Source organism: Delphinus delphis, chromosome 17, assembly GCF_949987515.2.
Source record: "Delphinus delphis chromosome 17, mDelDel1.2, whole genome shotgun sequence".
NCBI lineage: Eukaryota > Metazoa > Chordata > Mammalia > Artiodactyla > Delphinidae > Delphinus > Delphinus delphis.
In genome coordinates this window covers 65,650,647-65,662,971 of record NC_082699.1, presented here as the reverse complement: position 1 = coordinate 65,662,971, position 12,325 = coordinate 65,650,647, and the positions used below count along the sequence as shown (strand labels likewise).

The 12,325-nt window shown below is 51.0% G+C and overlaps 1 protein-coding gene across 8 annotated transcripts in view; it reads left to right on the top strand.

Moving 5' to 3' along the window:
• The window catches only part of MTSS1 (MTSS I-BAR domain containing 1), a 165,165-nt gene extending 152,886 nt beyond the window's left edge, over positions 1-12,279 (top strand). For 5 of the 8 annotated variants that reach the window (XM_059995171.1, XM_059995170.1, XM_059995172.1 and 2 more), the window contains 5 exons: positions 278-497; positions 5,167-5,361; positions 6,613-6,786; positions 7,136-7,298; positions 8,693-12,279. In XM_059995171.1, the coding sequence (XP_059851154.1) occupies positions 278-497; positions 5,167-5,361; positions 6,613-6,786; positions 7,136-7,298; positions 8,693-9,393 (1,453 nt within the window). In that variant the 3' untranslated portion in view covers positions 9,394-12,279. Of the gene's footprint in view, positions 1-277; positions 498-4,213; positions 4,334-5,166; positions 5,362-6,612; positions 6,787-7,135; positions 7,299-8,692 lie in introns of all 8 variants that reach the window. The other 3 variants (XM_059995173.1, XM_059995174.1, XM_059995177.1) reach the window with 2 other exon arrangements.
• Positions 12,280-12,325: the final 46 nt, after the last annotated feature.

Here is a 12,325-nt window from a genome sequence, read left to right as displayed (position 1 = left end):
CCTGGCTTTGGTGGCAGGTGACAGAGCAGAGCTTTAGAATCACGGGCCTCCATCCTAAGGACGCCTCGTTGTGCCGTCGGAGAACTGAGTCTCTGTGGCTGGTGTCCCCCCCACCCCTTGCTCACAGGAAAACACTTTTGTTTACTAGCTTAATGATTGGGTGTTTAGAAAACATGGCTCGCCGTTTGCACTGCTTCTTGGGGCCGGGGGCTGATTGCATGATGTTCTCCCCTGTCGTCCCGTGTCGTCTGTCCCCCTTCCCCCGCTGCCCCCGCAGTAGCCTGAACAGTGTCAACAGCAGCGACTCGCGGTCCAGCGGTTCCCACGGCTCCCACTCGCACTCGCCCAGCTCCCACTACCGCTACCGCGGCTCCAGCCTGGCCCAGCAGGCGCCTGTGAGGCTGTCCAGCGTGTCCTCCCATGACTCAGGGTTCATCTCCCAGGACGCCTTCCAGTCCAAGTCGCCATCCCCCATGCCGCCGGAGGCCCCCAACCAGGTAAGGGTCCTTGGCTCCTGGAGCAGCCGCAGCACCTGGGGTCTGGACCACCCTCAGTGGCTGGAACCAGAGAGGGACCTGGGCTTGGACAGACCCCTGTCTTCTGACGGGAAACCTCTGGTTTAATTTCTCATCTCTAGAGGAGCTGCTCTCCTAAAGGGAGAGATACCGTAAGTGGGGGGTTGAAGCTTACGATCATTATGCTGGTGATGGTTGAGTCACTGCATTGATTTGGGGAGTTTTCACATGTACACAGACTCAAAGAGGTTTGGCCACTCCCTGGTGTCCCTGTAAGTGCCCCGCTTAGCGTGATGTAGTAATTAATGGGCATTTGCCAATGGGGGTGGAGCTTCTGTCACTGAACAGTGCCTTGGAGACCTGCCCTGGCACTCTCAGCTTCGTTTTATCAATTTGTGTTGAGAATGAGAAAGCATCTTCAGAGCCCATGCAGGTAGTGCTGTTGGCACCTTGCTCCTGGGAGCAGGGGAGGTGTTGAGTCTCTGACCACAGCTGGGTTAGATGGCGCTAGGCGCCCAGCCCCGTGGGTCCAGCCAGAGCAGAAGGCAGGAGCTGGGCATCGGAACACCCTTCACCTGCTCCCCTCTGTCCTCTTTTTGTGCCAGTGGGTTGGCCTCTAGATTAATAAGCAGCACGACCTGACCTGTAGACACTGGGAAACGTGAACCTCCAGGGTGCCTGTCAGCACCATCCGCTGGGGAGCGGTGGCTCCGAGCCCGTCGTGGACATTTTGAGGCTGACCACAGCCTTTGGTTCAAGCTCCTTGGGATTCAGAAGGTCACGTGCTTGTCTTGTTCATCCAGGTATCCAGTTTGCCTGACAGTCACCAGATATCTCCTGTGTGCCAGGCACCATCCTAGGAGCTTCCGCCTGTGTTAACTGTGTAGTCCTGCCAACAGCCACGCAGAGTGTTGTTACCCCTGTTTTGTGTGGAAATGGAGGCTCAGAGATGTAACGCAATTTGCCCGAGTCGCACAGTTATGTGACCTGCAGGTTGAGGATCTGGAACCAGGGTTTCTGGCAACTGGTCCAGCACCCTTTCTGCACCGCCCTGGCCATAAGGTGCCCCTGGCAGAGTGTTCTGGGGAGCACTCTACGTAGAAGAAGCATCTGAGGTGTTTGGGGAGCCTAGGTCACTCGCCTGACATGGCTGACATCGGTGAACCCAGAGCTGCTCAGCCCGGTGCTCCTTTTGGCATTTTACAGCCGTCCCCAGGGACTGTGGCCTCTCTCTGTCTTCCTGGGGTCGACACTCAATTTTGAATGGAAACGCTTGGAGCCAGAGCTGCAGCTTTAAGTCCTGATGTGCTTGGGGTGCTTTGGCTCAGTCTCTGAGGGGTCACCACCTGTCCCCTGTCCGTCCCCACTATGTGTGGCGCTAAACAGCACCTGCATGTCTTGCAAGCGGAGAGTGAGAGTGGTCAGAGGGGGAGCAGGGATTTGCGGTTCCTCAAAGGCTTTTCTAATGTGCAGCGTCATTCTGTGTGTGTTTTTAACAACTGACACATTAACAAAGTATTGTGCACTGACACTGCTTTCTAAAAAAAAGAAGCTGTGTGTTCCAGCCTTGCTGTGCGTGTGTGGATCAGGCTGAATGAAGCGGGCTTTCTGTCTCCAGTAATGTCGAGGGAAGCGGAAGGCAGCTTGTTGGGATTTACTGAAATCTGAAAGCCGGTACCCAAGCTATGCTTGACTAGCAACTCCAGGGTAGTTTTAATAAACTCAGGGATACTGCAAAATTTAATTGAGAATTCTGCTTTTTAAAAAAGCCATTACAGCTGCTTCTAAGGCAGAGGGGAAATTTAAGGAAATTGTACACATCACACAGGCCAGAGGGTAGGTACAGTCTCCTGGAGGAAGTAGTGTTACCTTAATTTGGGTGGGAGGAAGGAAGCAAACGTCTGAAAGGGGGCGATCCCTCAGGTACACGGATGCAAGTGGATGCCACGTGGCAGGATGTGTTCAGAATTCTCCCGTTTTCCTCCACTCTGCTCTTTTCAAATTATGCCATGTGTGCCCAGGAGTCATGGACCACGTGTGCAGCTAGGCTCCTGCCTAGAACCGTTCACTCCATCAAGGCAAGGAGTTCTTCAGGAAAAAAATGAGTAGAAGTCAAAAGAAAATACGAACCTGCAGTCCTGGGGTGATTTACTGGTTCTTTTTTCAAATTGAACACATTTGAGTTACAGGAACCAAAATAAATAGTCCTGGTAAATTACAGTGATAACTGATTTTTATTTATAGTTGATTAAGCACTATATACAGAGGTGTACACACACCGTATCTCATTTAATCTTCATCTGATAGATATTATTAATCCCTATTCTAAAGATGAAAAAAAAATTTGAGGTTTAGAGAGATTAAGTCCATGGTTCCTTGACTGGGAAGTGGCAGAAAAAAGACTTCAATCTGAACCTTCAGACTTCAGATCCTGGATGGCTAACCAGACACCGAGCTGGGGAAGTGGCCAGAACCTCCACCACGGGGCCTGGCCTTGCTTGGGCTCCTCGGAGCTGCATGCATTGTGGAATGCCTTTTCAGTTCCTTGCTCTTGCAGGATGGGAGGCTAAGGATCTGTCCTTTTGTAGGAACATTTCTTTGGCGGGTGAAAGGGGTGGACAGAAACACGGATCTGGCTTCCTTGCCAGTGAATACAGGGACACTTCCAGGGAAATAGTAGAGAAGACGCAGACTTCCTTATACAAATGGGATGAGATTGCAGTTAACAGTGAAGAAAACTTAAAGCAGATACCTGGGTGGGCCCAAAGCACTATCCTGGGGGACCCAGTTACATGGAAGAGATATGGTCATTGTCACTCATCCATTCAGCACTTTTAAACACCTGCCACATGCCAGGACAGGACCAGAATGTCACGATGTAGTGGTGAGCTAACAGGCAGTCTCTGCCTCTGCTGAAGGTTAGGAGCTGGGAGCGGTTTCCCTGGCCGACACCGGGAGACTGGCAGGGACTGGATGGTTAATAAAATCAGGCTGAAGAGATGTTTTCGCAAGCCAGACCTCCTTTCCGTGATGTCCCAGAGGTCGCCAGGGTGCTTCATTTCTCCCTATGCGGCCACTGGAAACATTGCCCTAACCACTGGGATTCACTGCCTCAAACCTCAGAATCACTCCCCAGGCAGAGAGACCTAAAATCATGTCTTGTGAAGATGCAACTTCATAGCTGGAAGCCACCCACATCCAGAGGTTGCATGGGATGAAGGAAGTGAGTCCAGGAATTAGGGCCATTCTAGGCAGACATGGAGCAAAAACCCAAGTTGGGGGTCAGTCCTCTTGCAGTAACGCCTGGACACCTGAGAGATGTAAAAGTCATGGCATCCCTTGGGCCCTGGGCCTATGGCACAGGAAGAAAGGCCCTAGAGAACACAGGGAGTCCAGCGCCTTGACCACACTCCCCTGAACCAGGCACACACACAGATGGTGGGGTTCTGGGGGCCTTGCAGTCCGGCAGGTCTGGGGCTCGCTGGGTCTCATGCTTCCTTTCCAGGGCTTGGAGGCCTCTGTGTTGGTGCAGCTTTGGGGGAAAAAGTAACCCTAACCCTCTGCTTCTCTCATCCTTCTCTCTTCTGTATGCATGTCTGTCTCTCCGTGCGTGCCCTTCTCCCCTCCTGCCCCCCCCCATCTTTTTATTTTTTATGACCGTCCTTTTTCGGTGGTGTGTGGCCCCTCCCCGGCTGCAGAACTCGTCCAGCTCGGCCTCCTCTGAAGCCTCGGAAACCTGCCAGTCCGTGAGCGAGTGCAGCTCGCCTACCTCAGTCAGCTCAGGCTCCACCATGGGCGCCTGGGCGTCCACAGAGAAGGTGACCGGCTGGGGTCCCAGCCTCTCCCCCATCCCCTGCCAGCTGCTCCCCGCACAGCCGCAGGAACCTGGAAACTCAAAATCTCCACCAAGCGTGGCCCCTCTTGGGGCCAGAGGGAGGGACAGGACTGAGGGCTTTTTCCAGAATGGGTGCCTGGCCCTGAGCAATGACCCTGCGGTCGTCCAGAGGGAGAGAAAGGGGTATGGGGAACTCGGAGGTGTGAAGGCTTCTTCCCAGGACATGGATGGCCATCCGTCTTCCCCCCTTCCCCTCCCCTGCACCCCACCCACCATGGCCTCCTCTTCACCGTGCCCTTGGATGTGACACTTCACTGCGTCAGAGGCTGTGTGCTTTCCTGCCTTATAGTTGCCATCACCCCACCCTTCACCCTGATTTGGAATCTCCTGAACAGTGATGATTTTGGAAACCTGGAATGAACAGCTTTCAGTTGACGCTTTTGAATTTTAAAATTTGCACAATGAGATGAGCGAATCACCGTCACTGTGAAATTATTAGTGAAATAATCGAAAACCATTGAGAGCACCACACATTAGGGACACGGATCATTTCCAAACTATTCTAAAATGTAGATAAAATATTTCCCCAACTGAATACTTGGTGTCAAATATGCAGGCATTGTTTGCACCGTAGCTAGCGCTTTTCTCTCGCATCCTGGACCATCCATGAGTGGCAGAGCCCTGATGTTTGTTTTATTTGCAGATATTCAGATCTCCCCCATCCCTTGAATGTCAATGCCATCTTGTATCTCCACACTCATCCTCTTATATTAATTTTTTTTTCCTTTTTTCCTCCCTTTTTTTGTTTGTTTCCAGTTGTCTAACGGGTTTTCTCACTATAGTTTATCAAGCGAGCCCCACGTGGGGCCCGTAGGGGCGAGCCTTTTCCCTCATTGCCTGCCCGCCTCCCGCCTGCTCCCTCGGGCCACCTCTGTCCACCTTCCAGACTACGCTCATTATTACACCATTGGGCCCGGCATGTTCCCGTCATCTCAGATCCCTAGCTGGAAGGTTTGTGTCTCTCCGCCCTCCTCTTGCCCTCTCCCCCGTCCCTCATTGCCTCTGTGCTCACCCCCCTGCTGCCCCACGATTCTCACCCCACCCCACCCCACCCCTTTCCTCTCACACTCTGCCTTCTTCCCCATAACACCTCCTCCCTAAGTAAATTCCCACTGGGGAGAACCGGAAAGCAGCAGGCAGCGCTGAGACGGGTATGTCCACACGGAGCTGAGATTGGAGGAGCTCCCTTTAGGAGACACCAGTTAACCCCTGTTAGACCCCAGTAGACCCAGATGCGGCATTGCAGGGAAGTCGCTCCCAAGTTGTAAGTCCAAGTTCTGCCCTCCTGGGGGTTTCCTGAGGGTGTCACTGTTACCAGGGAGGGACTCTCCTCCTCGGCCATGTTCCCCAGACTGTTCCCTTAAACCCTTACTGGGCCATGGTAACAGAACCATGCCCCAAAATACGGTTTGGCTTATTATGTTTTATCTTAAAGTACCTGCAGACTTTATTTTTAGTCTTAAAACATGTTTGCTTTAATATAAAAACGAAAAGTCTGATTGATGCCAGGAGGATGTTCTACCTTTATTTGGAGAGGAGGTCCCTAACTTGAATAGTAGGCCCCTAGGCGGCCCGCCATCTCGAGCAGGCCTTGACTGCCTCCCTCACAAGTGGTGCGGACCCCTCAGAATCTTTCTTCTGGCCCAGGGGCCTTCCCTTCCTCTGTGAGGACCTCAGAGAGTACATCCTGAAGCGCCCTTTGGGGCAGTTTCCCAGAAGTGAGGTTCAGCCTCAGGGAGAGTGGCTGAAGTACCTTTAGCGCCCCCTGGTGGCCACTCCAGGCGAGTGAGGTCATTTGAGCTGCTAGGCCCCAGCAGGGGGCCCCAGACATGGGAAGGGAGGGCCTGGTCCCTGGGGATGTGCTCTCCACTGGCCGGTGCCTTCAGACACCATAGGCAGTTGGTCAGTTGTTTGATGGCTGTAACTAAGAGTGTCCCTCAGGCTACCTGCCCCCTTGTTGCGGGTTTTCAGTCTTTGGGCGGATGTGAGGAAAGGGCAGGTACCCAAGGGACCCCCAGAGGATTTTCTGCTCCCTTCTTCTAGTGCCGGGTGAGGGCAGAGGAGGGGCTGCTGGCCTGTCCCAGCCTGAGCTTCCCCCGAGGGGGCCAGCTACCTTCTGTGGGCGGGCAGCTGTCTGGAGGCTTCTGTGGCCTCCCGGTGGAGGCAGAGGCCCTGGCACCTGACCACACTTGTTCCACTTAGGACTGGGCCAAGCCAGGACCTTACGATCAGCCTCTGGTGAACACCCTTCAGCGCCGCAAAGACAAGCGAGAGCCAGATCCCAGCGGTGGAGGCCCCGTCGCAGCGGGAGGCACGCCCACCGCTGCCGAGGAGGCTCAGAGGCCGCGGAGCATGACCGTGTCGGCCGCCGCCAGGGTGACGCTCTTGTTCTCTACAGCTGGCTGGGCCCCTCGAGACCTGGCGGGGGCACGTGCTGGCCAGCAACTGGAGGGATCTGAGCCCCTTTCTCCTACTCCCTGTTACAGCGTTTAGAAGGCCCCAAGGGAAGGTCTTGTATGGGAATTAGACTCTAGAACTTTCTAGAGCCTGGGTAGGGTCCAAGCAAGTTGGCGGCCCCCTGGGCCCACAGACAGTGGTGGTCACGGGAGCAGAATAGGAGTCCTGTTGAGGCCCCCACTGGACGAGGAGTGCAGAAAGGCTGGGGGTATCAGACAGGGAACTCGCGGCCCCGGTGGCTCATCTGTCTCTCTCCTCCCACCTGCAGCCTGGAGAGGAGATGGAGGCTTGTGAGGAACTGGCCCTGGCCCTGTCTCGGGGCCTCCAGCTTGACACCCAGAGGAGCAGCCGGGACTCGCTTCAGTGCTCCAGCGGCTACAGCACCCAGACCACCACCCCCTGCTGCTCTGAGGACACCATCCCCTCCCAAGGTAGGAGAGCCTGAGCTTTCCAGCCGGGCTTCCTGAGCAGTGCCAGGTGAGGAAGGGGGCCCTCCCCGCTGGGAGGAGGCAGACGTGCGAGAGTCCGTCCAGCCACAGTAGAGCATCTTGGAATGCTCTGGAGGGCTCGTCTGTAGTTGTCGGTTCACTGCCATGCAGCAAAGTGGCCAGATTTCACAACTTGGTTTCTCACCATCAGGGTTACAGGGATGTCCCAATTTGAAGGCAGACAGATGCTGTTAATGATAACATCATTTGTGTTTGGCACTTTGTACCAAGCACTTCCTTTATTTTCCCATTAATTCTTCACAATCGTTTATGTCACAAGTCTGTTTATCCCCATTTTACATACATGGAGACTGAGGCCCAAGTTCACACAATAAGCAGCAGAGCTGGAGTTTGAGTCGAAGGTCTGTCAGGAGTCTGAAGCCCAAACTCCAGCCAAATTCTCTATGAACTTGCCTCCCTCACCGCCCTCCCCAGCACACACACACACACAAGCCAGCAAGATGGCAGGCCAGCCGCTAGGAAAGATCTATGAGAGCTGACCAAGCCTGTCAGCAGTCCTTCAGTCCAAGTCTCTAGGACAGTGGGTCTCGGTGGAGGGCCACTTTGCTGCCCAGGGGACATTTGGCAACGGCTAGAGACATTTTTAATGGTCACAACTGGAGGGCGTGCTGCTGGCATCTGGTAGATGGCCAGGGATGCTGCTGACCACCCCCTCATACAGCACACAGCTTCACCCCACCACACAGAACTTACCCGAACGTCAGAGTGCTGCTCTTCAGAAACGAGCTCTATGATGTTCAGTCTGTATGCTTCCCCCTCCCACGTGACCCCATTTTTGGAGAGAAAGTGAGCACCCCTCACCGATGGAACCTGTCTCTGCCTTGTTTTCGGAGACTCGTTACCAGTAGCTCCATTGCTTTTCTAGCCCTCGCCTAACGAGTTGATCATGAGGGAGGTAGTGAGGTCTGTGATGGTCTGTGTGGGGCTTGTCTCTCAAGTCAAATTCCGGGCTGGAGGGCTTGTAGAGGTTATTTCCTCTTGCCACCCCCTTTATTCCTCCCAAAGGTGCTCAGAGGTAGCCTCGCTGCGGCCTGGCGGTTTTGCATTCTTCACCGCTCAGCGGTGTTTGAGTGCGGGCCTGCTGTGTCCAGCGCTGCTCTTGGTGCTGAGCGTTCCCTTGGTGAACGAAACGACGGTCCCTGTCAGGGAGTTCTTAGATGGTGAGGGCTGCTAAGCCTGGCCCGGAAACCCCGGAAGGCTTGGGATGAGATTGCGGGTGAAGTACCTGGCCTCTGGGGCCCTTTGTCCGCCCAACACAAAAGAATCAAAGAGCACAGCCACTGCCTCGGCGATTTCTAATCGGATCCTATGATCAGTTTCAGATTACGATTATTTCTCTGTAAGTGGTGACCAGGAGGCAGATCAGCAGGAGTTCGACAAATCCTCCACCATTCCGAGAAACAGCGACATCAGCCAGTCCTACCGACGGATGTTCCAAGCGAAGCGCCCAGCCTCAACTGCTGGCCTCCCCACCACCCTCGGACCTGCTATGGTCACCCCAGGGGTTGCAACCATCCGACGGACCCCTTCTACCAAGCCTTCTGTCCGCCGGGGGACCATAGGAGCTGGTCCCATCCCCATCAAAACACCTGTGATCCCTGTCAAGACCCCTACCGTCCCAGACCTCCCTGGGGTGTTGTCAGCCCCTCCAGATGGGCCCGAGGAGCGGGGTGAGCACAGCCCCGAGTCGCCGTCCGTGGGTGAGGGCCCCCAGGGTGGCACCAGCATGCCCTCCTCAATGTGGAGCGGCCAAGCCTCCGTCAACCCTCCTCTTCCAGGCCCGAAGCCGAGCATCCCCGAGGAGCACAGACAAGCAATTCCAGAAAGCGAGGCCGAAGACCAGGAAAGGGATCCCCCAAGTGCCACTGCCTCCCCAGGCCAGATTCCAGAGAGTGACCCTGCAGACCTGAGCCCAAGGGATGCCCCGCAAGGAGAAGACATGCTGAACGCCATCCGCAGGGGCGTGAAACTGAAGAAGACCACGACAAACGACCGCTCAGCCCCGCGCTTCACTTAGGCTCTCTTAGGCTCACAAGAAATGCTGCCAGTGGGGAACGAACTGTCTAATTAATAGACCTAGTTTGTCTTGATCCATTCCAATCTGTAATCAAACAAAAGATTTTGTAGGCAACTCAGAACACAGCTCTTTTGAAAGTACTCGACACCTTTAGATAAGAATTAAAAGCAACATATGTAACTGACATAACCTTGATCTTTTAATTTGTAAATATTGAGTTTTCTTTCTGCACATTTTAATCTTAAGTTTCCCTTTTGATTTTTCTGAAGGTGCCAAATTCCATTTTTTACAAGTCTTTGTAAAATTTTAAATGCATAATAAGGGGGGGAGGTCGGGCAGGGGAACCACGAAGTAGTAATTTCAGAAAAAAGGATAACTATACTTAGCTTTTTTTCTTTTCTTTTCTTTCCTGCAAGCTTTTGTAGATGCATTGTAGTAGTCTGGCTTAGACACAAATTCAAGTTAGTGTAATGTACAAACAAAATGGGTAAGGGGTAAAAATCCTTATTCAAGTATACTACATTTGGAATGAGGAAAGCGGGAGTCAGCTGATGCGCAACATTAGGAGTGAGGGAACTCTGGAAATGGTAGAGGCTGTGTTGGGACTGGGGGGAGGGTCGCGGGAGGGGCACACTGTCAACACAGCCGATCCTGTTACATTTAACAGTAGCCTCGTAGGTTGAATTTCTAGTAGCTTCATGGTAAATGCATCCGAATAAGCCACACTGGGTTGCAGTGTTTGTTTCTGCAGGGTGTTTAAGGACTTCCTTTCTCCCACGATCGCTCCTGACCGCACACAGCACCCACCTCCAGTCCCGTGCATGCTGCCGCCACCGGGTAGACATAGAACCCCCCACTTCAGTTACCTGTCTGTTAGTTATACCCACTTTCACTGAATCCAAACACATCCAGAAGGGTAAGGCAGTTTTAAAAATGTGAAAACATTTAAAAATGATTGATAGCAGGGAATTCTTAGATATAGCAAATGCCTTTTACTTAACTGTGCCTAGCAGGCTGGGCGCGTTGAAAAGCCCAAATATTTTGGAAAAACTGGAGCGGATTTAACAAGGGTAACCAGCTTGGAGTCTGGCAACTTGCCAATGTGTTTACCAGTCTGGAGGCTTGTTTTTCTTATCTTCTTTTAAATAATGGCAGTTAATTGGCTTCACACTAAACATCGGAGAGAGGAGGATTTATTTCTGTCACTGGGAATCTGACCACCATACTGTCCCTTTTTTTTTGTATTCTAGGCAGTGTTTTTTGGAATGGATTTCTGTCTTTTCTAAGTGAAAGTTAAATTTGTTACAATGCCCATCCCCTAAAGCCAGCAGAGATGTGTAGATTTAAAGGGACCACGTTTGAGGAATGCAATGGTGTTTAAAAAAGCCAGCCCCTTCGGGTCAGTTGAAAGTGCTCGTTTGGGACCGAACCTCTCAAGGAATAGGAGCCTGGTGGGTCCTGCAGATCTCTGTTGGCTCCAATCTTCAATTACATAATCTTTTGCTTTAATACATAACTGCACTGGATGTGAAAGAAACGTACCTGTATAGTCAGTGTTCTCTATATTAACATTTAACACTGCTGTGATTGCTCAAAAACATTTTATGTTACGGCTTTCAAGCAAAGGCATGATTATTAGAAATTGTTTAAGCTTTTTTTCTTTGAAAAACAAGCTCCACTTACAGAATATAAGCAACAGTAGTGCCTGTGGTTTAGCCCACCAATCTTGATGACTAAAAGTAGCTGATGCATTGTGCATATGATGCTTGAGATGGTTTTTGCAAAAGCAGAAATCACTGCAAGGTAATTACGATAGATAAAAGTGGTATTTTAAACCTTTCAAATAAATGGATGTAACTGTACCTTGGTACAGCTTTTCACTTGTTTAGTTTTTAAACGTTAGTATAATCTGAATAAATTTAATATAAAATGTTGCCAAATTCAATGTAGAAAGAATGTGACAAAACGCCTTGGGTAGTTCTGTTTGTGTTTTTGCATATTGTAAAAGCAGTGTCACAGCTAAAAATAAAGAAATCATTTCTAAAGGTAAATTATTGTGGTTTAGTTGCTAGTTTGTACTGAGAGTTGACCTCTCCCTGTGCAGTTTTTTGTTCTAAACTTGTATAAATAACAATTGTGTAACGTGTCTCCCTTTTACCTTGTATCAGTTGCTTCAGCCTACATTATAAATAAAGAACCACTAGAAAAAAAAAAGCCCTGCATTTCAAGTCTTATTAAAATTCAGGTGGAGGTCTTAGTGAAGTGTTAGAAAATGGACTGAGACTCAGATTGAGCTTAGTTAGAAAGATGACAACATCATTTTTGTGCATTTTAAGAACACTAGTTGCCTGAACAGTGAGTTACCAAGAACTAAAACTAGCTGGGCTTGGTTGAGCTTTAAAAATGGCTTTACCCTTAAAAAAAGAAACTTCAAACATTTAGAGTTCTGCTACCCTTACCTTTGTGTCTGCAGACAATCCAAGCTACGGTAGAGGGAGCAAAGTTGGAAAACTGCCTCCAAAGTAAGTGTCACCAAAGTGTCATCTACATTGGATGCCATCAAACTCCACTCCTGAGAGCCCCGTGAACTCCATGCTTATTTGCTGAATGCGTGCTTCTTAGAGTAGTCCTTTAATCAGAGCTAAAATTCCATTAGTGGAATCTAGAAAACAGAAAAGGTATCTTATGTCCTCAGTACTGGCGTGCCTCTTCTTGGCTTCTTATGCCCTCCAGTCACCATAGCTAGTTTAAGCCTTCAACTCAAGTTTGTTCAACTAAATCTTCAGAGTAAACCTTGTATCTGGTTCTGCTGCAGTTTTCCCTCGATTGCATGTGTTATCAATATGACTTAATGGGGAAGAACAGAATACATCTGACTACGTTTCAGGTACTTTTCTTTATATGCACAACTGCTAAGAAAACGACAGTGGCC